This window comes from Lutjanus erythropterus, chromosome 18 (assembly GCF_056507025.1).
Source record: "Lutjanus erythropterus isolate fLutEry1 chromosome 18, fLutEry1.hap2, whole genome shotgun sequence".
Classification (NCBI taxonomy): domain Eukaryota; kingdom Metazoa; phylum Chordata; class Actinopteri; order Lutjaniformes; family Lutjanidae; genus Lutjanus; species Lutjanus erythropterus.
The window spans coordinates 32,893,967-32,919,896 of record NC_139334.1 but is presented as its reverse complement, the minus strand read 5'-3'; the positions used below and the strand labels follow the sequence as shown (position 1 = coordinate 32,919,896).

General features: G+C 39.8%; 1 protein-coding gene across 1 annotated transcript in view; it reads right to left on the bottom strand.

Annotated features, from left to right (window-relative positions):
- Positions 1-6,193: 6,193 nt before the first annotated feature.
- The window catches only part of ccdc88c (coiled-coil and HOOK domain protein 88C), a 58,788-nt gene continuing 39,051 nt past the window's right edge, over positions 6,194-25,930 (bottom strand). The window contains exons 22-31 of the mRNA XM_084742201.1: positions 24,463-24,606; positions 23,627-23,813; positions 23,335-23,480; positions 23,065-23,154; positions 22,067-22,371; positions 14,150-14,233; positions 13,893-13,997; positions 13,675-13,806; positions 12,624-12,862; positions 6,194-8,217 (exon numbers count right to left, since the gene is read on the bottom strand). Coding sequence (XP_084598327.1) covers positions 7,441-8,217; positions 12,624-12,862; positions 13,675-13,806; positions 13,893-13,997; positions 14,150-14,233; positions 22,067-22,371; positions 23,065-23,154; positions 23,335-23,480; positions 23,627-23,813; positions 24,463-24,606 — 2,209 coding nt within the window. The 3' untranslated portion in view covers positions 6,194-7,440. The remainder of the gene's footprint in view (positions 8,218-12,623; positions 12,863-13,674; positions 13,807-13,892; positions 13,998-14,149; positions 14,234-22,066; positions 22,372-23,064; positions 23,155-23,334; positions 23,481-23,626; positions 23,814-24,462; positions 24,607-25,930) is intronic.

Below are 25,930 nucleotides of genomic sequence, written 5' to 3'. Positions count from 1 at the left end.
ACACACACACACACACACACACACACACACACACACACACACACACATATCCACATTTCCATTCTACTGTGTTGTTAGGGTCAGTAAAGAGGAATAAAAATAAATGGGTGCATGTCAACATCATTAGATCAACATCTGTAGCAGCCTGGGAGATGGAGACTCACGGTGCCTTCAGGTGCTCTGGGAAATAGACATTAAATCTTATTTGGTATGAGGAACTCTTCAGTGAAAGCTGACATTTTGAGATAAACAGGATGACATTAAAGTGACGTGTGGGCCAGCTAATCAAACCACTGAGTTCCAAGGAAACCCTCATACACATATAACAGCAGGTGCTCTTCTTAAGCACTAATATGAAGATGCTGCCAAGCTGTTTCCTCAGTGGGTAACAAGAGGTGACTGCACACAACTGAAACCTGTTGGTTTTATGGTTGAATCGTGTTTGAAGTTAACTTCTGATTTTAGTCATAGTTTCACCGCCTTGTAAAAAAAAAAGAAAAGAATCGAGTCTGTTCAGGTATCAGGCAAAGATTAGTTGGCTTTACAAATTTCCAGCGATATCAGGCTGCATTTTACAAGAATTACTCAAAGGTACAAGCACCTGACAGTTGGTGAGCAGGGCCCAGTGGTGCCATGTAACGGGTAGTGGTGGGATCCAAAGACCAGGAACAGTTGGTAATAACTTTTAAAGGGAGAGTTCACCCAAAAATGAAAATTCCGTCATTATTTACTCACCTTCATGCCGATTGAGGGTCAGGTTTATTTTGTTAGTCCACAAAAAACTGCTGGAGTTTCTGAGGAAAACGGAATCTCCGAAACAGTGGAAGTGAATGGGGATCAGTCTGCAAATGTAAAAAACAACTGACCCTGACCCTCAGATGGCATGAGGGTAAATAGATAATGACTCAATTTTCATTTTTGAGTGAACTATCCCTTTAATGCCAGACTCAGTAAGAACATGGCGGGGTAGGTAAGGCAGCGCACATTACAGTTCGTCACACAAGGAATGTCCTCAGAGTCAGGTGATGCGGTTTGATCAGCAGGCTGAACTGAAGCGGGGAAACAGGTGAGTGGGTGATGGCGTATGTCCAAACACCAAACACCAGGCAGCCACAGATGAACAGGAACGCCAAACTAGATCCCGTGGTCAGGGACAGGAGGCTGGTAGATCAGAGGCAAGCGGGGTCAGCAGTAGGAAATCAGTCCTGAAAGTAGTAATGAAGAGTCATGAGTGGCAAAGAACAATCTGGGAGTGACTGAGCAGGAGTTTACATACTGGTTTGACTGGTGATGAGCTGCAGCTGTGAGCACAGGTGAGGAGAAGAAGAAGAAGAAGTGGGCGTGGCTGACAGGTAGAGTGAGCAGAGGCAGGGTCAGTGGAAAAGTACTGAGTGAAGGAGCGCCGGGCAAACAAAACTGTGACAGACAATATTACACAAAAAGTCAAAACTGTGAGATAAAAAGTCCATAGTATGACAAAAAGTCACACCACACTTAGTAGGAGAGTCGCACTCGACTATATTGATTTAAAATAGAAATAATTTATGGTGCAAACATTCAGTAAATGTAAAGAGTGTATGTACAGACAGGCAATGCCAAGCTGAAATATATATGTATAGATAAAGTTACTTCATATACATAGGCTGTTATACTGAGAGGGGTTTAACCTCACTCATATTAAAAATACTGGAAATATCTTATGACACAATACAGTTCAACAGACGAGTGAATGAAAACACTTTCAACAAGAACTGATTATAATCTCCATAAAGGAAAGAATCCATGTGCACCTACACTTGGTGGGTATTTTATAGTTAAATTCCAGCATTTTTAGACCCAATATATTTAAATTTGACAACTTTAAAGCTTCACTAATCAATATTTACTCATTCTTAAGACTTGGGACAAATTACGACACTTAATTTTGACTTTACATCTTACAATTCTGTATATTTATCTCATAATTTCAACTTTATATCTTATAATTCTGATACTTTTTTTGTCTTTTTAAAATTTTATCTGATAATTTTGACTATTTATCTCACAAACTTCCCTTTTTAATCTCATAATTTTGACTTTATAGCTTATAATTTTGACTTTTATCATATTTTGACTTTTATAAAATATTATCTGTCACAGTTCTGCCTGCCCTGCTCTCCTTCAACCAGTACTTTTACATTCATCCCACCTCTGCTCACTCCGCCTCTCAAATATTTTGGCAACTAAAAATATATAACTATAATAAGTTTACTGAAAATAAAATGTTTTTATACTTATTCAGTTTTGTTCACTTACTGCGGATGAAAATTCTGAGTAGCAATTACTTAAAATACTGAAATTGGCCCAATCAATAATTTTAATTTAACTGTAATCAAAGAGTACATGTACTAACTCCAAATATTTAAGATCTGATTACCTCCAACTTTGGACCTAATGAACCCAAGAAAATTGTGGCAACTGATTCCCTCAATTTTTTGGAGTACTGCTTAGTTATTTGGTTTTTACTGTGCACTCATGATTTACTGGGACGCTTGAATAATGCTAAGCCATCATTAATGTTACTATTAATGACACTTTGTTGTGTGAAAAAGATTCAGCACCCTGCTAATGTCAGTTGGCACCTACAGTATGAAAGACACATGACGGCATCAGTTCATGTTTATAAATCTTTATTACCAAAAAGCTTTTGGAGGGGAATAACATCATTTCTACTGAATCACACTAGTAGCCTTTTAAACAGTAGTCACATCACAGCAGAGCAGTCAGCAAGTCATAAAGTGAACTAAAATAGCATTTATTTCAGTTACAGCAGGAAATGTCCATGACGTCAGATACATTTCACCTTCTGCTTTCACTTCCATCATGAGAGGCTGCGTTTCATTATCTGCAGCTATTTGGTGTCCTTGTGTTCGTCTCTTTATTCAGTGTGCTGGAGGTTGCACAATGGTGCCCACAAAGACTCGCAAGACGGAGGACACAGAGTTTTAAGGAAATCGGCCTGTCGGTCCTCTGAGTCATGCTACTGATTTTGGTGTTTCTGCTCTTAACATCGATCTCTCCCAAACTCGTGAAACAGGAAGGGGATAAAGGGACAGTAAGACAGGTGAACAGACACTCAGGTGGTCAGCAAAGCAGGGAGACAGACAGGCAGGACAGAAACATTCACACACTTTTCAGACAGTCGGTGACAGTAATAATGTGACGCGCATTTGTGCACAGGAGCGTGTGATGGTGTTGCAATAAAAGAAAAATTGTTTCTGCCAATCCAATATTTTCTTTCTTCTGACATCAGCAAACTGAAACTGACTGACTGACACACACAAACACACACACACACACACACACACACACACACACACACACACACACACACACACACACACACATCCTGCAGGGCTTTGGGAACTAATAATGCAGAGATGCCTTTAAGTGCAGACAAAAACAAAGGCAACACACACCAACGCAACAAGTCAACAGACTGAGAATCGGCCCACAGTGTCTCACATCCTATCATAACATCTGCAGACATGATCTCACTACTGTCATTTTTAAAAAATAATCTACAAATATTTCATCTTTACAGTGGAATCACAGGGTTGTTTTTTAAACCAGTTTACAGGAATTGATCTAGATTGTGGTTTTTTTTTGGTATCAACAAACATTTCCAGGTAAAAAGTTCCAGCAGATTTTACAAAAAGGATCCCAGTTTATAAAATCTATCATCATGTACAAATGTTACAGGCAATAATTTAGCTTGTTGCATATTAAAAATTTGTTCCAAATGTGAGCAGAAAGGTTAGTGATGGATTCCAGTCTTCATTTTCATAACTCCAGTGTTACATCTTCCTCCTCCTCCTCCTCCTCTTCTAGTGCTTCTAGTGCTTTTAGGAATGCCTCTGCTGTCAGTCATTAATAATGCAGGGAGGACAGGTTTGTATTTACAAACAGCAGTACAGACAAAGGGTCAGTTGAAATTCATTTTTTTCATCATCTTCATCCTCCTCTTCCTCTTTTCTCTGTTCAAATGGGCTTAAAAGAATACACCAAGTATTTGTAAATTACCCCCCGAGACCAAAACCATCCATGTGGTTTCAGTAGAACCATGACTCCTCGCGTCCATCTTCCCGTCATGAGTTTCAGACAGGAAGATGAGTGAAAAGATTAGGACAGAATTTGACGTGTGAAAATGTGCATTTGTGTGAGTGATTTAGACAAATTCAGTGAAATGTGACAGTGTAAAGAAATGTGTAAAGGATAATTGAGTAGGTGTGTGTTAAATGGTTTGAACGCACAACATGGGGGCGAAGAACCATCTGATATGAAGTGACTAAAAGCGGTTTAACACACTCCCACAAGTTGATTATCCCACTTAAATCATGGTCATTTGCTAACAATATGAAATAAAAGCGTTCACAGATTATTTGGTGAAACCTTTGGACCAAATCAAAAGTTATGAGGTAATTCCACTTTATAACTAGAAGCAATGCAAGCAAACAACTAACATTCCTCCCTCTGTAAATGAGTACATTAGGGGACTTATTTATTCATAACTCATTTAATTTTCTTAAATCAGCCTTTTTATACAGATGGGCGACAGTTTACTCAGTTCCCTTTGAACCTAGTGAACACTTAAACTGATCTTGATTTTTTGTTTTGCTGCTGACTCTGTCCACAGCAGAACATTGCTTAGCTTCTTACACCAGTACTCCTGCTGCTCCTCCAAACTGGGAGCGTGTTGATGACCTTCTATTGGAGGTAATACACTGACTGTACCTCGTTTAACCCACTTCAAAAAACCTGAACTATCCCTTTAAATCTGTCAAGTATCTAATTTTCTTCTGAAACAAACAGCTTTTATCATAATATACACTGGTACAAGTAGAACAACAATATTTACCGTGAGGATTTGATTCATAATACCAGCTCAGCTACAATTTATGTCAATGGCTCATTTACACTGTTTCACTGATCATTTAATTTACATGAAATGAATCTTATTGTCTGTGTGCAAATGAAGCACTCTTAACAAGGTGAACAAGATCGTGTGTTTAATATCTTTGTGTGTATTTAACCTTGTGTTTCTGTAGTCTAATGCAGTCATTCCCACAGACTGGATCGCGACCCACAGGTGGATCACAGGAGATTTTATTTGGATCGCCTAATAAATAAAAGACAATGAAAGAAAATTTAGCAAATTCAAGATTTATAACTGCAGTACACCTTTTATAAAGCATTTAAAATGTGTCTGTTATTCTGCCTTAATACACTTTGTTTGTCTCGCTTATGAAGAAGGCTAAAATGTCCTATACTGTTTTCCTTATGTGAAGAAATAAAAACAGCCTGAGATGGCCTGTTAACTCACCCTACACGTATTTATTTCTCATTCATAAAGCATTTAACATGTATATATTTTCAATAGGATGTCCAGATAATATTAGGTGATGCAGAAATAGCACTAAAAATGGTCAGGAATGCTCATTTATGCACAAAATAACTTACAAAGATTTACTGAAATGGCCTGTTGTAGGTTGGGTTGTGATGGTTTGTCATTTTAAAAAGTTGGCCCCATTAAAAAAAAAAAAAAAAAAGGTTGGGAAACACTGATTTAATGTGATGGCAATAAATTCAGTGACCCATGCTGGAAAACTACATCCGACCTAGTAACGTGATATATTAAAAAACTAATACAATTAATTCATGAAAATACAGTAAATACTGTAAAATGTTAGAATGGTGCACGAAAGTCACAGATTCACTTGGTTGACACTTGGATGATTTTGTGTCCTTACATAAATTATGGGTGTGTTTACCAACAGAATGATCTACAAACACTTGGTGGGTTCGGTTCAGTCATAAAACTCAAACTAGTGCCAAAGCTGATTCATTACATGCAAACTCTTAATGATCCAGATCACAGTGGTTCTGGATTCAGCCTGACTCTCTCTGTGTTCTGCAGTGCTTACAAACTGTCTGGCTAACGTAGCATGCAGCAGTTCACTCTACCAAAACACAGTGGTTTACCCACTGGTGTGTGTGTGTGTGTGTGTGTGTGTGTGTGTGTGTGTGTGTGTGTGTGTGTGAATTAAGTCCAGCTCAATGGTTAGCGAAGCCACAACCAACCCCCTCAAGGACAATGCCTCTGTGTGTGTATATCATTATATAAATGTGTGTGTGTTTGTGAAACTAGTGTTGGCTCGGGCCCGGCAACATTTCCAGTAAAGTGTCAAGAGTGTTGCATGCTGGGACAAAAATCTAAAGATGGAGGGAGAAAGACTGTAATTTAACTGGGAGGAGTCCCTCCATCTCTGTCCTGTTTATCTATCCGTCCTCCCGTCACTATATCTGTCTCTCATCTGTCCACCAGCATCCCTCCACCTAATCTCTCTCTCTCTATCCTTTGTTCCCCTTCACTTGCTTCAACTCTCTTTGCTTGAATTCCTCTGGTTCCTTCCCTCCTTTCTTGTCTTTTCCAGTGTTTGAGATAACGGAGGAGAGGAGGAGGAGGACAGATCTGATACATTCAATCGCTCTGGTGCTTCTGGTTGCCTTCACTTTAAGTTCAATCACCCCTTTTAATTCCTGGAGTACAGTTTTTAAGAATTGGTGGAATCCAGGTAAAAAAAATTAGCAGGGCCAGACAGCATGTCGGTCAGCAGTCGCAGAGTTCCAGCTCATAGACTGAGCCCATCCTTAGTATTCTGGTCCACTTGTCCTCTGTTCCCGCAGGCTTTAAGTGTTATAGATTCTCAGCTTCCATCTCCATTTCTGTATGTGTTAAAATTAGCACACATTTGGATCATCATCTGGTCAAAACATCCACAATTTAAAATAATATTTTGGTGGCTCCTTTGCCTCTGGACAAAACCCCTCCTGTGGGCTCAGGCTGCTTGCTGAATCACAGTAAACACGGTGATAATAAAACAGCTGAGGCCGATGAATTCCAGTATTCTCAGATGATTTATAGTGTTGTGGTGTTAAAGTTCAATCCTTAAAAAGACCATCAATGACTGAGCTCAAATCTGCCACACAGAGATTCAGCTTGCGATGAAAAATGGTGAGTCCACAGAGCCGGTAGCTGAGGTGCGATTGTTTGCGTGTGAAATCCCTGGCAGCTCTTTAGCTCCTGTTGGCAGGTGGTGTTTACTTGTTCATCTGCAAAAATTTGTCAGAGAAAATACAAACTGTCTTCTTTATAAAGAGATGTTTGTAAATGTGGCTTTGCTTTCCAGGATTTAGACAGATTCTTAATGATGATGTATATCAGCAAAGCATAACTGTCATTTATCCATAATGCAAAGTCCAGAGACTGATGACTTGTGTCTGAGGGTTTGGACTCAGCCCATAAAGCTCCAGTATTCAGCCCCAGCAGACTGTAGTTTCAGTATTCTGTTTCAGGCTTTAGACACAGCCACACCCATAGATGGCCATTAACTGCAGCATTTAGACACAGCCGTACTCATACCACACAGTCTGGGGGTCGTTGTTGGGGTCAGGTGACGCAGGCGTGCTTTTTGGCCGCTCCACAGAGCTACACCTCGCTCTGTCACCTTCTTTCTTTAAGTGGGAGGAGTCACCTAACCGCCCCTCCCTCAATGCTTCCCCATGCTCAGAGGCAGCTTCATCAGGGCGTGTGGCAGGCACAGCCCTGACGGGGGTGACCATGGCGACCTCTCCGCGGTGGTGGTAGGGCGAGGATGAGGAGGGGCCGTTGCGAGAGACGGGAGTCCTCCCTCTGTCTCGTTCTCTCTCTGCGTATCTCTCTGTCTGCAGGTTGAGAGAGGATGAGTGGTGGATAGGTGGGTTCAGGAAGCTGCCGTCTCCATGCTGATTGGTCGGCGCAGCCAGCCGAGCAGAGAGAGGCCGCTCTCTCCCGTTAGCCCCTCCGCCCTGTCTACGAACGACCACATCTGATTGGCCTTCATTTCCGCGGAAGCTGTCTGGTCCGTTGGAGCGTAGCAAATCAGCAGAGGCCAGGCTGAAAGCCCTGCTCAGTGATTGGCCGCTTCTCTGGGTGACAGGCTGGCCCGAGGCTGGGGACTGGCCCACAGGCTGGCGAGGCGAGGGCTTGACGCTCTGACCTGGCCTCTGGTTGGATGACTGGACAGTGGGCGTGACGTAGCTGGTGGGAGTCACCTGGTCTCTGCCGGCTGGTGCAGAGGGGGCGGGACTTCTGGTGAAATATTCTGTCATCAAGTCCTCCCTGCTTCCTGTGGACACCTGGACAAAGAAAAAACAAAAAGAGAGAATAAATGAGGGAAATTAGTTAAGGTTTAGCTAACACTGATTCTCCAAATGACTCTGAGGTGTAAAAGTTTTTGTTCAGCAGCGATTATAGCTAGAAAGTTTTGCTTTAAGGTTCTTTTCATGGGAGCTGCAGTTTTCTGTGTGCATCAAGTAAACATTTAACTCTTATATTTCTTATAGAAACTACTGTAGTGAAACATGATTTGTCTTTGAACAGTGATCCCCAAAGCGTGGGCTGAAGACACTGCAGGTTGGCATGTTTAAGTTTAAAAAATAAAGTTAATTAATTAAGTTTCAACTTTATATGCTTCAAATTATCATAAGATATGTATAATTAATCTTTTTATACATTTATGGTAGCTAAGTAGGTGGTGCTAGCTGTAGCCACGGCTAATTAACATAGCCTTGGACAAAGTTTGACTGACCAAACTAAAACATTTTTACATTTTATGGTAAATTGTTAGAGAGGCACATGGCACCACAGCATTGTGATAACTACTGTAAGCAATGGCTTATGCCAGTGAGATTCACTGTACGCCTATGGGGAGTGGTATCTTCCAGCAGGACACGTCTTTATAAGTGCTATTTGTAGCTAAGAATTGGGACACGCCAACAAAGCCAGAAAGGATATGATAACTGATTTTTTTCCAACCTCCTCCCTGCTGGATTTTCCTGTCTTAGGCGACTCCACCAGTGAACAGATTTATGTCAAATATAAACTGTGTATCTACTTCCATATCATGTATTTTTAAAAGACCACGCCCTAATTCTACTACATACTTATACTTATTTCACTATTATTAAAACCTCTTTTGTGACCAGGTGCGGAAAAAATTATTATTTCTGATGGAATGAATGAACTTGCATGCGTTTGACATTGGTCAATAATTGTGAAACAAAACCCTTTGATGTGAGGGTGGGAATCAGTGTTCATTCATATATTACAGTGTTTGTTATATGGATAATCCTGTATTTAATTTTTTTTTTGTCATAGGAATGTGTCTTTTAGAGGAAACTACAAAAACCTCTCCCCATCATCAATAAACATTATTATGGGTGTTTAAGTTCTTTCGGTAAAACAGGATATCTGTCTGGACTTGATAACAGTGAGATTTCCTCTGACATCAAGTAATATTCTCACGCCGATTTCACATCTGGCTTAGTGTGTGAATATATTGCTGACAGGCTGGAATGGAACATGTGATTTGTAGGCAGGAGTCTGACTAACTAAAGTTAGATAAGAGGTGAGAAGATGCACTTTCGTATATTTGCACAATGACGAGTAAATGAGTCTCCTGTTGCTCAGTTGGAAACTCTCAAAACGTCACTTCATGAGCCAGTTGTGTGATAAGCTCTGCAGTGATATCGATCATTGGCAGAATAAACTGCATTTATTAATAATGATCAGAGGCTGGGAACTCTACGCTGAGTCTAGATCTGATCTGAATATGTTATTTCTCTCTTCCTGTGAGATGATATGTGTAAGTTGCAAAATAACTCAAAGTAACGCTGGTTTACAGAAAAAAAAAACTTCAAATAATCACTTGAGGGACATCTATTATCTAATATCTATTGGGCTGTACAAGCCAAACAGGCTCCCCTCTGTCAGAGAAGTTAATACTGAAACTGCAGCATTGTAACTCAGAATATGCAGTCTATTAAAGGGCTAGTGCATTTTTTTTAGGTTTTACATCATTCTGCAGCTTCCCAGGAGTGTTCTTTATGTATTCAAATCATTGTGGTCAAAGCACATGTTTTAGCATGAAAATGGTATTTTCCCAAGGTCTTCTAAAACACTTTCCCACATGACCTGGCATAGGCTTCTGCTTGCTACATATAAACCCCCTGGGGGTGAGGTAGAGGAGGGGAGGCTAGGACACCAGTGTTCTAACCTATGTCACCGCTTTTTGCTAAAGCCTGAATTGGAGTTTTCATTTTTAAAAACTGGTGGAACTGTTACCCCTGTGACCCGATTTTGGATAAGCGGTTGAAGATTGATGGACGGATAGAATAGACCACAAACAGGCTTGTCCTTTAAAGTGAAAATTTCCAATAGAATTCAGAAAGACAATAAAAAACAATATCAGAGCAGATTTCAATGTCAGTCATTCGTGATGGTTTCAGATCATTTTAAATAAATGCATGCATGGATTGTTTGTAGAGTTAAAAGCAGCAAAACCTGCAGAAATACAAGTCAATTTCTATATAAGAAAGGTACAGCTTCAGGGAGAAAACCTCTTTTCTTTACTCTGTGAAGTAATGATCCAGTAAAGAAAAATGGACTGTTTCTGTTTTACCATTTATCTTGAGATTAACTGCATGATTTGCACCACACTGTTATTTCTGTTTTTTCCTTAAATATAGTTTTCAGTCATTTTCATTACTGCAAATGGCTTTGTTGACTCTATGGAAATGCAGTCTGCAAGGTAATGTGCATTATTTTCTGTTTTGTTCTCATGGCTGTGGTGTGACTCTTCTTCATGTGTGATTTATTCCCCTCCTGCAGCTAAGAACCAAACAGCAGCAGATTTCAGGGGCCTGAGGCTCTGATGACAGGTAATCAAGTTGCTGTCTTATATCTGCAGGCCTAATGATCAATCTAAAAAGTCACTGTTGGACACGAAGATTTTCAGAGCAGTGAGCAAAATGGTCAACAGCAGCTGGTTTTAAAGTCCAGTGTGTAAGATTTAGGTGGATGTACTGGCAGAAAGTGGCAGACATGGAACATAATATTCATAAGTTTGTTTTCATTAATGTAAAATCACTGAAAATAAGAATTGTTTTCACTACCTTAGAATGAGCACTTTATATCTACAGAGGGTGTGGGTCCTCTTCCATAGAGGCCACAGTAGCCCAGAACAGACAAACCACTGCCTCTTTAGTAGCTGATACTAATACCACTATATTTCCATGATTCTGCATACCTAATTTGATACCATGGTAAAAGACAAAATGAGTTGCTGTTTTTTTTGCCACCTGAAATAAAAACTCTTCAGAGGTTCTTGGACAAAAGATTGAGGGGGAGATTTGCTGAGCCACAAATCACTGTCAGGAGAGCATGTTGCCATGTCTGGAAAGTGATGTAGTAAGGATTTCTGCTCAGATACTAAGTCTGTTGCTTTTTCACTCTCACTCTCTCCCTCTTTTTCCATTTAGATTTTAACAGTTAAAACAGAACAGTAGGACGCATCTGTAAGTCTACGCTGTATTTTTAGCCTGGTGTTAAACTGCACGGTGTAGAAAACGAACTCCACAGTTTCAAGATTTAACCTTCTGTGTTGTGCTTTGAGCGGTGATCAGCTGAGCTGACAGAGCGCACTGGATGTGCTGTTGTGCACACCGCTGCAGCCAACGTGTGTGTGTGTGTGTGTGTGTGTGTGTGTGTGTGTGTGTGTGTGTTTGAGTGAGAGGGGAACAGAGAGAAGAAAAGAAAGGAGGAAAGAGGACTACTGCACGCAGTCTTTCTGAGAGTCATCAACACTTACTCTGCCTTTGTCACTTGACCCACCCTTGTAACCTGTGGTATTTTGTACAAGACAAGGTGTTTGCGATTTGTAAACTCAACATGTGATACACACTGGTCCTTAAGATGATCCTGAACCTTGCCAAGGGAGGGAGCTTAAGATCAGTAACGTGTGACAGCATAAAGAAAAGCATCATTACATTTTGTTTAGTTTTATGCATTATTTAAAGAGTAATAAGACTGTATAGCTGTTTCCACCATGAGATGAGGCTGATTCAAAATGTCTTTAAGATTCAGAGTGATTCCATGACATAAAAATTGAATTCCTTCTGGTTTGTTCGTAGTTTCTTTTCTTTCTTGGTGTGTGAACAGTCCAAAATCGAGCTGGGCTAAAAAAAACACCATCAAATGTAATGAACTTTTGATTCACATGAAAAAAACACATTGTGTTATTTTCTTTTAAGCTGATTCATTCCCAATTTCCTAAGACTTCCCCTAATCATTTATCTTATTCCCTGACTTGACCTATGCAGATACCCTTGTGTGGAAAATCAATGACTCATAGGAAATCTCTAATGAATTATTCTCTCACTGGTGACTGTTTGTTACTCACTGTGAAGCAGCTCTCTTTAACACCTTCTGCAAAGTTAAACCCACCACGTTAACTGCTCTCACAGCCAGAACTGAAGAGGTATATATGTATGAAATAGCACTTGTAATGTTTTTTTACTGTGTCTGTATTATAATTATGTTTCACTGTCTCACGGGATGAGATGAGATGTGTAAACATGGAGATAGGTATGTGTGTTATTATTTCAGTACATGAATGTATTTCCATATGATTGTGTTTATTACCACAACATATATAATACCACTATATTTCTTGTGTATATACATATGATATGTGCTTAATTACCATAGGAGGTGACTGTATGTTGCTCTCTTGTAGAAACTCCTCCAGCGTCACCATTTCACTTCCAGGAGAAGCTGGGCGGGTCTTACTCCTAACACCGGCTCCACGCTGTGGTTGGGCCCTCTGGGGTGCGTGGTCATATGGGAGGGTGGAACTACGTGACAGAGTCTGTTGTGATTGGCTGAGGCCCATGACGTCATCACTCGAGAGGCTGGCTGAGCGACCCTGACGATCTGATGTGTCTGGGACAGAGAGAAATATCAGTGTTATTGTCAGTGAAACTGGGTATCACCTGTTCACACTGGGGTTTTTAGTAGAGAATTCTGTAAGAACACACTTGCCAATGTTGAGATGTCAAAAATAGGGAGGATTTCAACACCAAAAAAATGTTTTTCAGTGACTTTGTTTTTCGTGCGTTCTTGTGATTTTTATAGAATGAAGATAACAAAATAACAAGTGCACTACATCAACCTTTTTTATGTCGAATGACTTCAAATTTACTTTTAGTTTTCAGGGAAGAACACAGAATAATTCCTCCCTCTAACATGAATTTGTGTAAATCTGTGGCATAAACTAATATTAATTACTTTTCTTTCATTCTTCTTTCTCTTTGGTCTGTCCCTAAAAGAAAGCTGACAAGGCAGATTTTACAAAATGTATTTTTAAACTTTTTTCCCTTTTAAACTTCCCTAAAGGAATTCTTTTTAGGAAGTTTGGTTTGGTGTAGCTCTATTGATGTATAGTGGAAACAGTAGACTATTAGAGTTGTACAGGGCTTAATTCGCTGTACAGTGTCAGACACAGGCTTTAATCATGAAAAGGAAAAAAAAAGTGAAAATTTGTCAGAAATACAGGAGAATTGTGATGCTGGGAGGAAACAGGAAGTGAAAAACAGTAGTCTCTGTGTAAAGTCGGGAGGGTTGGTAAGTATTTGTATGAACTGTATCTAGAGTCATTTCAGTCCAATTTTTTATTATCAGCAATAGATAGCTAAATGTTTATCTATTTATACAAAGATGCTGCTAAATATTGCTTTAAGCAACTGTGTATGTACCTCTGCCGTTGACAGGTGAATTGGAGCTGGAGGTGTTGTGGCTGTAGTCTGCCGACCCTGGGCGACCTCCCGGGTTGCCATGGTGACCAAAGTCAGAAGTGTTGTGGCGAGAGTCTTCATCAAATAACAGACCTGAATTTTTTTTACACACCATCGTAAATACACTTTGGCTCATACTGACTTCTGAATAGGTTAGATGTATTAATAACCCAACTTACCTCTGGGCCTGCGGCTGGGGCCTGGTCCCAGTCTGGAGCTGGAGTTGTTGGTCAGACCCAGTGAGGATGACTGGTGGCTCGGAGTGGAGCTTAGAGCTTTAAGGCCTGTGGCAGGAAACACAAACAGGTTACTTTGCCAGCGCAAACCGATGTCTTATCGAGAAATAATTAACTCATATTAAACTACAAAGCAGCTTTTAGAAAATCAAAACATATTCATTGGATGTTATCAGCATTAACCATAACATATGAATTACCTTGACCGTCTTCTCCATTGATACTCTCGTTGCTTCCTCCTGGGGTACTGCTGCGATAAGCACCCCGGCTCCGGTCAGTCAAACCTGCAGACCAATCAGAAAGCTGTAAGGAACCATTCTGGAGCAGTATGCCATGGTGTGAACATAAGACACATGGTGTGCATAACATAGAGGAGCAAGAAAGCCAAGCAAGACATCTGAGGTCAGTTCATCGATTCAGACACACTGGAAAATTACAAATGTGTCTGATTCTACTTTGACTCATTCACATTTTAAGGAATTCTGGAAGTTCAGAACAGGGGTCACTGACATCTTGGGTGGTCACAGTGACTCATTTAAATATCACATGAATGAAGATGTGAACACAGATGCACACAAGAAAAAGGCAGCTGGTGCAAAGTCCTGAAAAAGCAAAAATCCGAGTCAAACACTAAATCCTTTTTGTAAAGTTTAATAAATTAAAATAAATGCTGCACTATGCAATATGACATACTGATGGCTGCAAACAGCAACAGCAGGCACCTGTTTAAAGAATTTCATGATCAAGCAACTGTAAAGTAATACTAGAAGTAGTTATGAAAATCAATCATTCCCAGTGAGACTAAATTTGGCTGGATGTACTGTAGCACTTTGCTGTCTGTTGAGAGACAATCTCGAACTTTGCTCTTATGGTTCTTTTGGACACTTTCCAACAATAAGATCTAATATCAAAAGACAATTTTGGCAAAGTGGGGAAATCTGTTATGCCTCAATTATTATGAATGAGTTACAGAAAATTTAAATCCCCCCTTTAGTTCTTTTACTACATTCTCATTAGGTGAGATCAAATGGTGTGGGAGCCCAAGCAGGTGACAACAAATGTATTGTTGTGTTTATCTGGGACATGCTACAACACAGAGTGACAATAGCAAAAGTAGAAGGCCCCATTTAGATGAGCTATAGTGCATAATGCATGGCATAAGGGCATTTAGGGTGTGTCCAACTCCACCTTGCTATTTCAGTGGCACAAAATGTGGGCGCAAAGAAGTTGTATTTCTCTGAATTAATCATAAGTGTGTTTTGGACATAACATGAATGAAACCAGAGTCATCTCGTGTTCCTTTTACAAGCCAGGTGCACCTGCCTGTGGCACAGTGATATTAAAATGACGAATTTGGCAAGTTAGAGGGGCAAACAAAGATGCTGAAATTACCCAAATGTAGTGATTCAGGCACGCAGGATAATAAAAATTAACATTATAAAAAGCGGATGGGCTGCAGGTGGGTGAAATAGGATGGAGCATCTCCCCCTCTCCTAACTGTGTGTGCGCTTTACACATGATCTGAGGCAGAAAAGGATTATATTACAGCGCCCATTGAAAACATTACTACAGTACGTTAAGTACTGACAGCAGCTTCTCTGATCATTAAGGTAAACTGTTGCAAGACAACACATAATGAAGAAGTCACAGTCACTGTTTTGCTGAATGAACTGTGACTGTGTGTGAGACATTTTTGGATGTGTAGAAGACAGGACATTAATTATCAGATCCTGGTGATCGTGTCAGATTTAAACAATCAATGAAGTTAAAGATCCATGCGTAATTGGAACAGTGTCTCTGTTATGCACACACAACATCATCCTAATTCACCCAAATGTAATCATCTACTATTAATCAGAATGTTAATTTTCATGACCCCCAGATAAACTGCAGTGTCCTAGAAGCACCTGTCTATGTGTGTGGATCCTACTATCTGAAAATTGCATCTTTTAAATAGCAGAAAAATACTGCACCATTGATTTTAGACCAGGTTTTTTATTGGTTAAAGGTGCAGTCACTTCCTGCTGCCTCAATACGAGGTGTGGGTCAGGTGCATTTCTATCTTAAGACCAACACACCCTGGGCGCACAATGGGCGCAAGTACATTTGCTACTCACACAACATGGGCACTGGGTAAGAAAATGGCATCTGCATCAGTCAGAAAATAGAAATGACAACTGTGCTGCACTGTGTGCACTGGTGCACCAGGCAGAAGCTAGAGCTCAGACAGTCTGAAAGGGTTACTTCTGTATTTTTCAACCTGGATCTGTTCTCTCATTTTTTGTGTCTAAGTGACGAACAGGGACGGGATTTTTTAAAAATGGTCCAGTCTTGAGTGAGACTGCTGCAGCCTTTAGCCATGAAAAAGGCTGCAATGTGATCCTGAACTTGTCAAACTGTTTCCACTGAAAGTATTTGTTTTTGCCACAGACAGACTCAGATTGATTAAGATCTTTTTGTTTAATCAGAAACACCTATTTCATTATCTCGCCAAAGCCACCAGACTCCATTTACAGAAGCAGTAATTCTATTCAAACTTAACAGGAAAATAATAAAACTCAGCAAAAATATATTGGATCATCTTTTCCACTGTACAGCGTGTGGACCAGAATATTTATTTATATATTTTCACATCTAAGTCAGTGGACTAAGGGTTTATTTTGGCCAAACCAGAGTTGGTGATTGATGGAGTAGTGAAAAGACAAACCAAGATGGCTTTAATGAGTTTTTTTTTGTTGTTGGTTTTTTTGGGGTTTGAATGACAAAGACTATGATAAAATTAGTGCTTCTGTAAATGGAGTCTGGTGGCTTTGGCGAGAGCTGTAAAACAGCTGTTTCTGGTTAAAGAAAACATATCCTACTCTTTCACAAAAAGGTCTGTCTCTGCAGGGGTCTTTTCCATAATGTTGCCAGACACTAAGAGGATAACAATCTGAGCCTGTGAGCGGCAAAAGAAGCACTTTTAGTGGGCATACCTCGACGGGGCAAAATTGCCCCTCCTAGATTACATTGTAGCCCATTTCATAGCTGACAGCTGCATCAAACTAGCTCAATACTGGACCAGTTTTAAAACTTTTGTCGCCATCACCCACTCACAAAAACATGGGAAAAAATATCCACTGTACCCAAATAAGGTCCTGACTGACACACTAGTTGGTATCAGCCACCACAAGTAACTGGTCATACCAGACTATGTAAAGCTGTCGAGACAAAATGTACTAAATTTAGATGAGATGTGGTGTGTGTGTGTGTGTGTGTGTGTGTGTGTGTGTGTGTGTGTGTGTGTGTGTGTGTGTGTGTGTGTGTGTGTGTGTGTGTTTTATTGCTTTTAAATTCAACTTCTCATTTGCGTGAGGAAGGCAGTGTCATTTCTTCTCAAGTGACCCAACTTTAAAGAGAGATACGAGGTGACAACTTTGCAGTGGTTCCTATGGTGTGCCATCACTGCTGAGTGAATAAAGCAAAGCCGTGTGAAGCAAACAAAAAAACTCATCTGTCTTCAAGCAACTCGCAGCTCAGAACAGAGACGACGGCACAAACACACACACGCATATTTTTTTATGCAGATAACAATCAAAAATACTCTTCAAAGACATGCAGATGTATGCAGGCAAGCCTGGCGTACTTCAAAACATGAGCATGTGCGCGCACACTCACACACACATAAGCCATCTCTGCACACACTACTTACTATTAATAAAGGCTGGCTCACAACCGCAACACACACCTGCTTTTATGTGTGTCATGTATGCTTGAGGAGTGTGCAACTTGTGCATGTATTAGTGTTGTAAAGTGTGTGTGTGTTAAGTGTGTGTGTGATATGTGCGTTCTTGTGTGAAGTGCTGAGAGTCACAGTGATGAGTGTTGTTGAACACGTGGAGGTGGCAGTGAGGATGATGATAATGGTTAAAAAGGACGATGAGGAGGAGGATTCTAGAATACTCCGTTGGCTGACAGCGGCTGGCTACTGATGCCGTCAGCTGTGATGTCAGTGGAAGACCAGAATCGCAGCTTTCTGGTGAGAGAGAGGGAGGGACGGGAGGAGGAGGTCGAGGAGGAGGTGGATGAGGAGGAGGAGGAAGTTGGGGAGAGGAGTTTGTCTTGACTTTTACTGCGGAGGAAACGGAAGCGTTTTGGGGCAGGAGGTGCTGAGATGAGAGAATGGAGAGAGACGGGAGGGAGACATGGAGAAAAGTAAAGAAAATGATGAAACAATGACAGTGAGTAAATCAAAGAAAACAGCTGGTTAAGAAATGTGATTGACAGAATGTAAAACAATAGATATCATGCAAGAAAATCATTAGAATAAAACAAGAAAATAGAAATCCATTACCAAGTAAAATCCATGCATTAGACTCAAGACTGAGCTCAACTCACTCTGAGATAAACAAAGTATGAGAACTGGTGCAGTTGTAAAGATCAGGAAATGACTGACTGTAGGCAGAACTTATGCTGGAGAGTTATTTATGTAGGCAAACAAGACATATAAGAGCAATTACATTACTGTTTATGTTTCAAGTTATCCATTAAATAACTTTCACATGCCAGTGTCACTGAATTTAGAATTTAGCCACTTGTTGAGCTAAGGGTGAACTGAGCTCAGCCATGAGTAGAATCCCACTTCAAAGAGCAGTAAAAAAAAGAAAACCCATGGAAATAAAAACAGTTTTATGCATGCATTAGAGCACAGTTGTACTATGAAGACAGGATGATGGAGGTAGCAACAGTGTGTAGTGGCTCTCAAACTTTTTTGTATGTGACCATAAAGTACAGAACATCTTAGGATGTATGATAATATCGGCACGTCATCCTTATTGGCTGATAAAGGCTTCAACACCCAAACATTTCTGCTGATTTGACAGACAGATAAAAAAAAAAAGATGCATTAATTGTGTGCATGTGATGCAAGTATGCCTGCAGAGTGGAGGTTTTTCGATGAAAAGGAAAATCTTACTCAACACTACAAATTCAATTAGAGCTGCAACAATTACATCATTATTAATCAATTATGACATTAATTGACAACTATTAACATTCAATTAATCAGTTTGAGTATTTTTTAAAGAAAGAAAAGTTAAAATTCTCTGATTCCAGTGTTTGAAATGTGATTTTCTGTTTTTTTTTTTTTCCTCTCTGACAGTACACTGAATATCTTTGGGTTGTAGACAAAACAAGACATTTGAAGACGTCATCTTGGGCTTTTGGAAACACTGATTGACATTTTTCACCATTTTCTGACATTTTATAGGCAAACAACTATTCATCAGTTAATCAAGAAAATAATCGATTGATTAATCAACTATGAAACTAATCGTTAGTTGCAGCCCTAAATTTAATTGCTCATTGTAAGAGCTGTCATCCTGATCACTGCATGAATTTGAGAAGAACAAAGAGAAACAAACACCAGTGGGGGAAAAAAAACACTCTCAGTTGTAATTTTTAGATTTTGCCCAGTCTGAATCTGCTAGTGGACCATCACAATAAAAGTAGGCATAATAATATGTTAATTCAACTACAAGAAAGACCTGATGTTCTCTAAAATTAGATGAAAAAAAATACATGTGCACATGTCAATATTGGCAAAAAATTAGTTAGGAAATATCAGCATGTGGGATATCAGTAAAAATCAAATATCTTGCTTCCTGACCGTCAACACTTTCTTCCGTCAAATTGAGGCAGAGAAGCCACAGCAGGGAAAGTGAAGCTGGCCATAGTTACACTGTGGCCACAGTTTGCTATGATAAGCTTAGTGGCCGGTTTTGTGTTGTTGTTATAATGTTAAGCAAGAAAGGATGTGTTTTATGTGACTGACAAACAGGAAACTCGCTGCCTCAGAATCCCTCACGTTACGTCCTTTCATAAGGTCAGATTCATTCAAGGATGGATGGAATTTTATGTCTCATAGTTTAGTTTAATTTTGTTTCCTACCTGTAGTATTGACTATATAGTACAGACTACAGCACAAAACAATATTTCAAATTATCTGTTCATCTAAACCAGATGTTTTAATGTTTTCATTGGATTTTCAGTATACTGACCTATTGTGTTGACACAAGAATAATTGTCTGTCACTGCAAAGCAGCAACAGCGATCTGGGAAGGGTTGCTGTTACCATTTCAGATGTTTTAGAGTTATTCTAAAAGCCTGCCAGCATTCCGTTCCTCTTGAGCTGTCCTCAGTGACCGATGGTCCCAAACTAAAAAAGTGACATCCAGTGACATCACATACATCACAGGCCAAGAAAAGCCCAAACTGGATTTTGATTTTTTTTTGCAGGAGAGGATATACAAGTGTTACAGTTTCAGTGTGTGTGTATTAAAACCATACTAAAAATAACAGTGACTCAAGTCTCTTGGATGGCTAGCATCTATTATTTTTCATTCCACTAACAGTTACTTTTAGCAGCATTTCACTAGAGTCACAAGAGTATTGTGAAGGCACAAAGGTCCCAACCATTGCACTATTTTTGTTGTCAGTAATCTATGTATCTGTCTAGGGACTTAAGCTTACTGTGTCACAAAAAATAGTATTTAAGACTACTGAAAGAGACCCTCAATTCACTGTATTGGATGTGTAAATATTCTGGCTGTATATGCGGTTTCTGCCCACAGCTTCTCAGATGACTCCTCTCTTGATATTTTCCATCTTTATCTATCTAGTTCTTTCTCTGTCTGTCTCTTTACGGATCCTTTTCATAATCTTGTCAGACACTTAGATCACAATCTCAGTCTGTCAGTGACAAAACAAGCACTTTAAGTGGATACGCACTTTAATGGCTGTAATTGCCCATAAAAATGACATTGCAGTCCATTTCATGGGTGACGGCTGAGTGGTCTGGCGCAATACTGGACCAATTTTAAAAACTGTTGTGCCCATTTGTCATTTGTCACAAAAACGTGGGAAAATATGGTAGGTTTAAAAAATACTTCAGTTACCAAAAGGCAAATGCAAGGTGTCCAAAAATGGCTTGCTGCTTTTTTTAATCTCAGTTTTACAATTATTATCAAGTTGTTGTTTTTTTTTATTTCCATTTATTGTGGCACTATTAATTAATGGTTAATTGATTATGAAATTATTTGCTACAATTTTGATAGTTAAGTAGTTTTTTGATTTTTTTTTTTTAAAGAAGAAAATCCAAAATTCTCTGATTCCAGCTTCTTAAATATAATAATTAGATTTTTTTTTTAGTCTTCTATGGCAGTAAACTGAATATCTTTGAGTTCTGGACAAAACAAGACAAATAAGGGCTCACTTTAGGCTCTGGCAAACCCTGATTGACATTTTCTTACATTTTCTGACAGAATCAAACAATTAATCCACTATGAAAACAGTAGTTTGTTGCAGCCCAAAAGCTGTGTACATTCATTTCTGAATTTGTGTTTTTTGTATGAACTATGTGTAAAACTAGAACTGAAACTCAATGGGAACTATTACAGATATTTTACATAGACAGCTGAATGTGTGAAATAGAACTTTACCTGATATTCTAAACAAATTTTAAAGTTTGGAAAAAATGCAGTAGAAACCTTCTTTAGAACATTCAATAATACCCCCATGTTTATTAACTTATTAACTTTATTTATTGTAGTTTTATATGCATGCAAATAAAAAGATAAATAAATAAAAAATGTGTTATTAGTATTTCTACTGTAGGAGCAAAGTCTGGTTAACAAGAGAACAGATACAGTGGATGTTACAGATGTGAGAGACAGAAGTGTAAAGGAACTGTAAGTCAGTCAGTTATGTGGTGGTCAGCAGCACCCTCTAGAGGAGCAGATAGGGAGGTGCGCCTGATCCAAGTCACCATGTTCAATCAGCTTTGTGGATGTATTGATCAACTAGATGTATTTGAAATATGTATCAATATATTTGAAAATTACAACACTTTATGGTGTATTTTAGAGAGGAAAACTATAAATAAAGAGCAAACATAGACATGAATTTCTGCTGTGATGTCTGAAACAAATATTTTCTCTTAATTTGAAGTTGTGCACTCTTTGTGTCTCTTGGCTGAGATGATAATTACCCACCACAAGACATCTCCTGGTAATTAACGCTATATGAAGAGAGGCTTTGTTATTTTTGGAATGTGTCTGTGTCTGTGAGTGTGTGTTTACCTCGGCTGATGGGCGTGAGTGCTGGACTCTGGGGTCCCAAACCGGGGCTGCTGGTGTGGTTGTTATGGTTACTGTGGGCGTGTCCGCCGTCCTGCGTGTCACTTATTGTCCGTTGGGGGAGTGGGGGCGGAGTCTCAGGGGGGAGGAGGGGAGGTGGGGCGGGCAGTGGGATGTCAGGGGCGCTCTTTGCTCGCTCCCTGTCTTTGGCTGCTTCCTTGTCTCGGTCGCTCCCTCGCTCCCTGCTGCTCTCCTTTCTGGGTTTGATCAGTTTGGCTAAAGCTTTGGCTCCAGACCACTGACTCCTCCTAAGAGCACACAACAACATGTATATCTATCATGTTTAAAATGTCTATATCTGGAATAAACTGAAAGGATAATTTGGATTATTTGAAGTGGGATTGTATGTGATACTTATCCATAGTCAGTGTATTATCTAGAGTAGGTTGTCACCGACGAGCCCCCAGAGAGGGCTGCCAGAATGGAAGTTAAGCAATGTACTGCTGTGGACAGGGTCAGCAGCAGAATGTATTTTATCAACCAAAAAAAGAATCAGCAGGGCATCCCTGTAGCTCAGTTGGTAGAGCATGCAAACAAACAAACTAACAGACTGAGGCAGCAGTAGACCAGCAACTCATGCAACTTACTGTTTTTGCCAAAAGGAGTCTGGCTGATTTGAACATAATGGCAGTTTCCCATCAGAAAAGGCTCTCTGACGGCAAGGTACAGTGGAGAAAATATTCTTGTTTTTAAGTGATTAAAATACATTTTGCAGCTTGCTGTTACTCCTCTCTGCTTCTCCAAACGGGGGGGATTGTTGACTGCCATCTACTGTAGGTAATACCCTGACTATGGATAAGTACCTCATACAACCCCACTTCAAATGAACCAACCGTCTCTTTAAGCCTCCACATGGGGCTGATACTGCAGAAAATTGCAAGACTAAACACAGCTGTTCCATATTTTCTGTAAAAAGAAAAATAAAGGTGTTGAAGCATTACTTCTTAGGTGTGGGGTCGTAGAACTTGTACTGGTCCATGATCTTCTCCTCTAGTTTCTCTTTCTGACGACGAAGAGCGTTCAGCTTATCACTGAATGAAGAGGGACAGAGATGGACAGAAACACAGATTGTCGTCTTTCTGAACATTTTCAACATATGAGTATTTATACATCAATTCTTTAAAAGCAGTTCTGAATAATTACTAATTATAAATGGTGTTGGTAGTTACATATGTAGTTCATATTGCGGGTGAGGTGTTGTGTACACTTACATGTATAGCTTCTGTTCCTGATGATACAGCTCTTTGCTCTCCATGCTCCTCTCCAGCAGAGTGTGGTTCTGCTGACTCAGCAGGTTGATCTGACTCAGGAGGTGGTGGTTCTCCTCTTCCAGGTTCCCTTTTAATCGGCTCAACAGCTAAACACACACACAGGAGTCACGTCAGCAAAGTAACAAAAGTAACAAAGGAATGGTGATCCAGACTCCAAGGGGAAAGCTGAAGAGTTGCTGTGCTACAAGAAATATTTGTCATTTGTTTCCCCCCAGTCTGAGGCCGTGTTTACCTCACAGTGGTTGTCCAGTTTGGTCATGGTTAGATCCAGGCCCTGGTGCTGCTCCATCAGCGTATCGTATCGCGCCATCCATCGACTCACTTCCAGCTGGGCGGTGCTTAGTGAGCTCTTCAGATCATTCATGCGCTGCTGGAGCCCCTCGCTCTGCTCTGACTGCTGTGATTGGCTCGCCGTCAATCTAGAAGGAAGTCAAAAAGACGGGTAAAGAAAGGACAGTTACTGATTTTAAACTGACCCGAGTTGATCACTTGACTAACAATTACAGCCAAAATGGTAATCAGGATTATTTTGATATATTAATACTAAGATTACGATTACTCATTGATTTTAGGGGCAAACTATTTAATTGCAGCTGAACATTCATATAAACAAGGTACTGTGCATCAAAATAAGAAGCAAAATATAAGCAAAATTCTTTTTTTCCCCAAAATTAAATCAACAGAGCACTACTTTCACTTTAATCTTTAATGACAAGGAAGGGGATTCAGTAATGTAATGTAGTGATGCTATTTTTCTTCGCCTTCATGTAGTCATCATACTGGAGTTTGTGGTGTTTTTTGCAGCAGACACTGGTCTAGTTTGATTTTAATTCTACCCTTCTGCTCTCTGACACTGAAGTGATATACTGTTCCATTCGTGTTCTCACAAGCAGTAACACCAGGATCAGACTATAATTTTTCTTTCACAACATCACTGTGTCACACAGTCATTCTTTCAAATTCTTGCCATGACTTGACCAAGACTTGTACAAACTCTGATCAGTTTCCCAACTAATGAACACAAACTATCTTTCTGTCAAGGTCTGACAATGTCTAAAAATATAGTACCTGTCCACTTCTTCTTTCAGCTGCAGATTCTCTTGCTGTAGTAGTCGATTCTTTTGGATCTGCTGGTTTAGCTCCTCCTTCTCTTTGCGGCCACGTCCTTCCTGCTCCTCCCACTTCTCCTTCTGCTGCACCAAAATACAATACCTGCAGGCAGACAGACAGAGAGAGTAGAGGGGTTATTTCTCATCTTTTGATTGGGTGTGTGATCACAACTCGAGCAAGACTGATGGTGCTGTTTGGTCACACTGAACAACCAGATGGCAGCACTGAATTAAATAAACCTTTGATAGCATGTATTTTTCTTCACCTGTAATTCTCCAAGACTGCACAATTTTCCCACATGCAAATACAAGAAAAAGTGAGCAGGGAAGTAAACTAAGTTCCTTGGGAAAGGAGCATCAGCTGAATCTCTAAAACATGATGCAACATGAGTCAGGTTGGCAGTGTGAGGATGTTGTTCACTTGCTGATTATCAGTTGCAGATGAGGAGGTCATCAAACAGAGCTTTCATTTTTGTGGTTTGTTAAACACTGGCAGCTCTGTTACCATTGTGGGGTAAACGAGTTCAGAGTCAACTCACATTAACACACACTGCAGTTCAGTAAGTGTAACAGTAATCTAGAATCAAATCCACATTGTTCTCTATCATTAACAGCCGCACATGCTGAACTATTTCTGAAACTTTTACTACAATAATGGAGACGGCTTATTCTCTGTATGAGCTCTGGCTTCTGTACTAGCTCTACAATGCTTAGTACAGAAATGTCTCAAGTCGAACCTAATTAACAGTATTAGGGCCAATCGAGGTATTTTAATAGATGGTATCAGCTAAAATGAATTCATTATAGATGAATCTGTTGATTATTTTCTGGATTTCTCAGCTTTACAAGTTATATCTGCCTACATTTTAATACATATGCGAGTGGAAATTAGGAATAGCGAATGTGAAAAATGATTTGGTCGAATCAGTGACAGACCGTATTCTGACAAACGGGTTTGCAAAATTCACTGTGCTCTGATGGTAACAAATTTCTCTCAAATTTCTCCTCTCTATTTCTCATTAGCAAAGATCAGTGTGCTAAACATTCTGCTAGCAGCTTCTTACTTTCAGCAGGCACTGACCATCACTGTGACCAGCTAAAGATGACAAACAGCACCATCAACAGGTCATATCAGCTGTGGCCAACTTATGTTAATTCTGTGAGTAACTTCGGGACAAGCCAAAATAAAATGTAGTTGTTGTCAGGTTTGTGTGCTCTCTGCAAGCTGCTGTGGTGTCAACGATTTCAACAGAGTGAGATGTCCTCTCTCTGGTGCATCACGTTATGTCTAATTTTTATCCAGCCAGTTAAACTTTTCTTTAAAATCATATCAATAATTTGAGCTTAGCAACTTGAACCAGGACTTTCGGTATTTGGTTCACGTAGCTTGTGGAAAAATTAAGGTGTGCCTTAATTGGCTTCAGCTG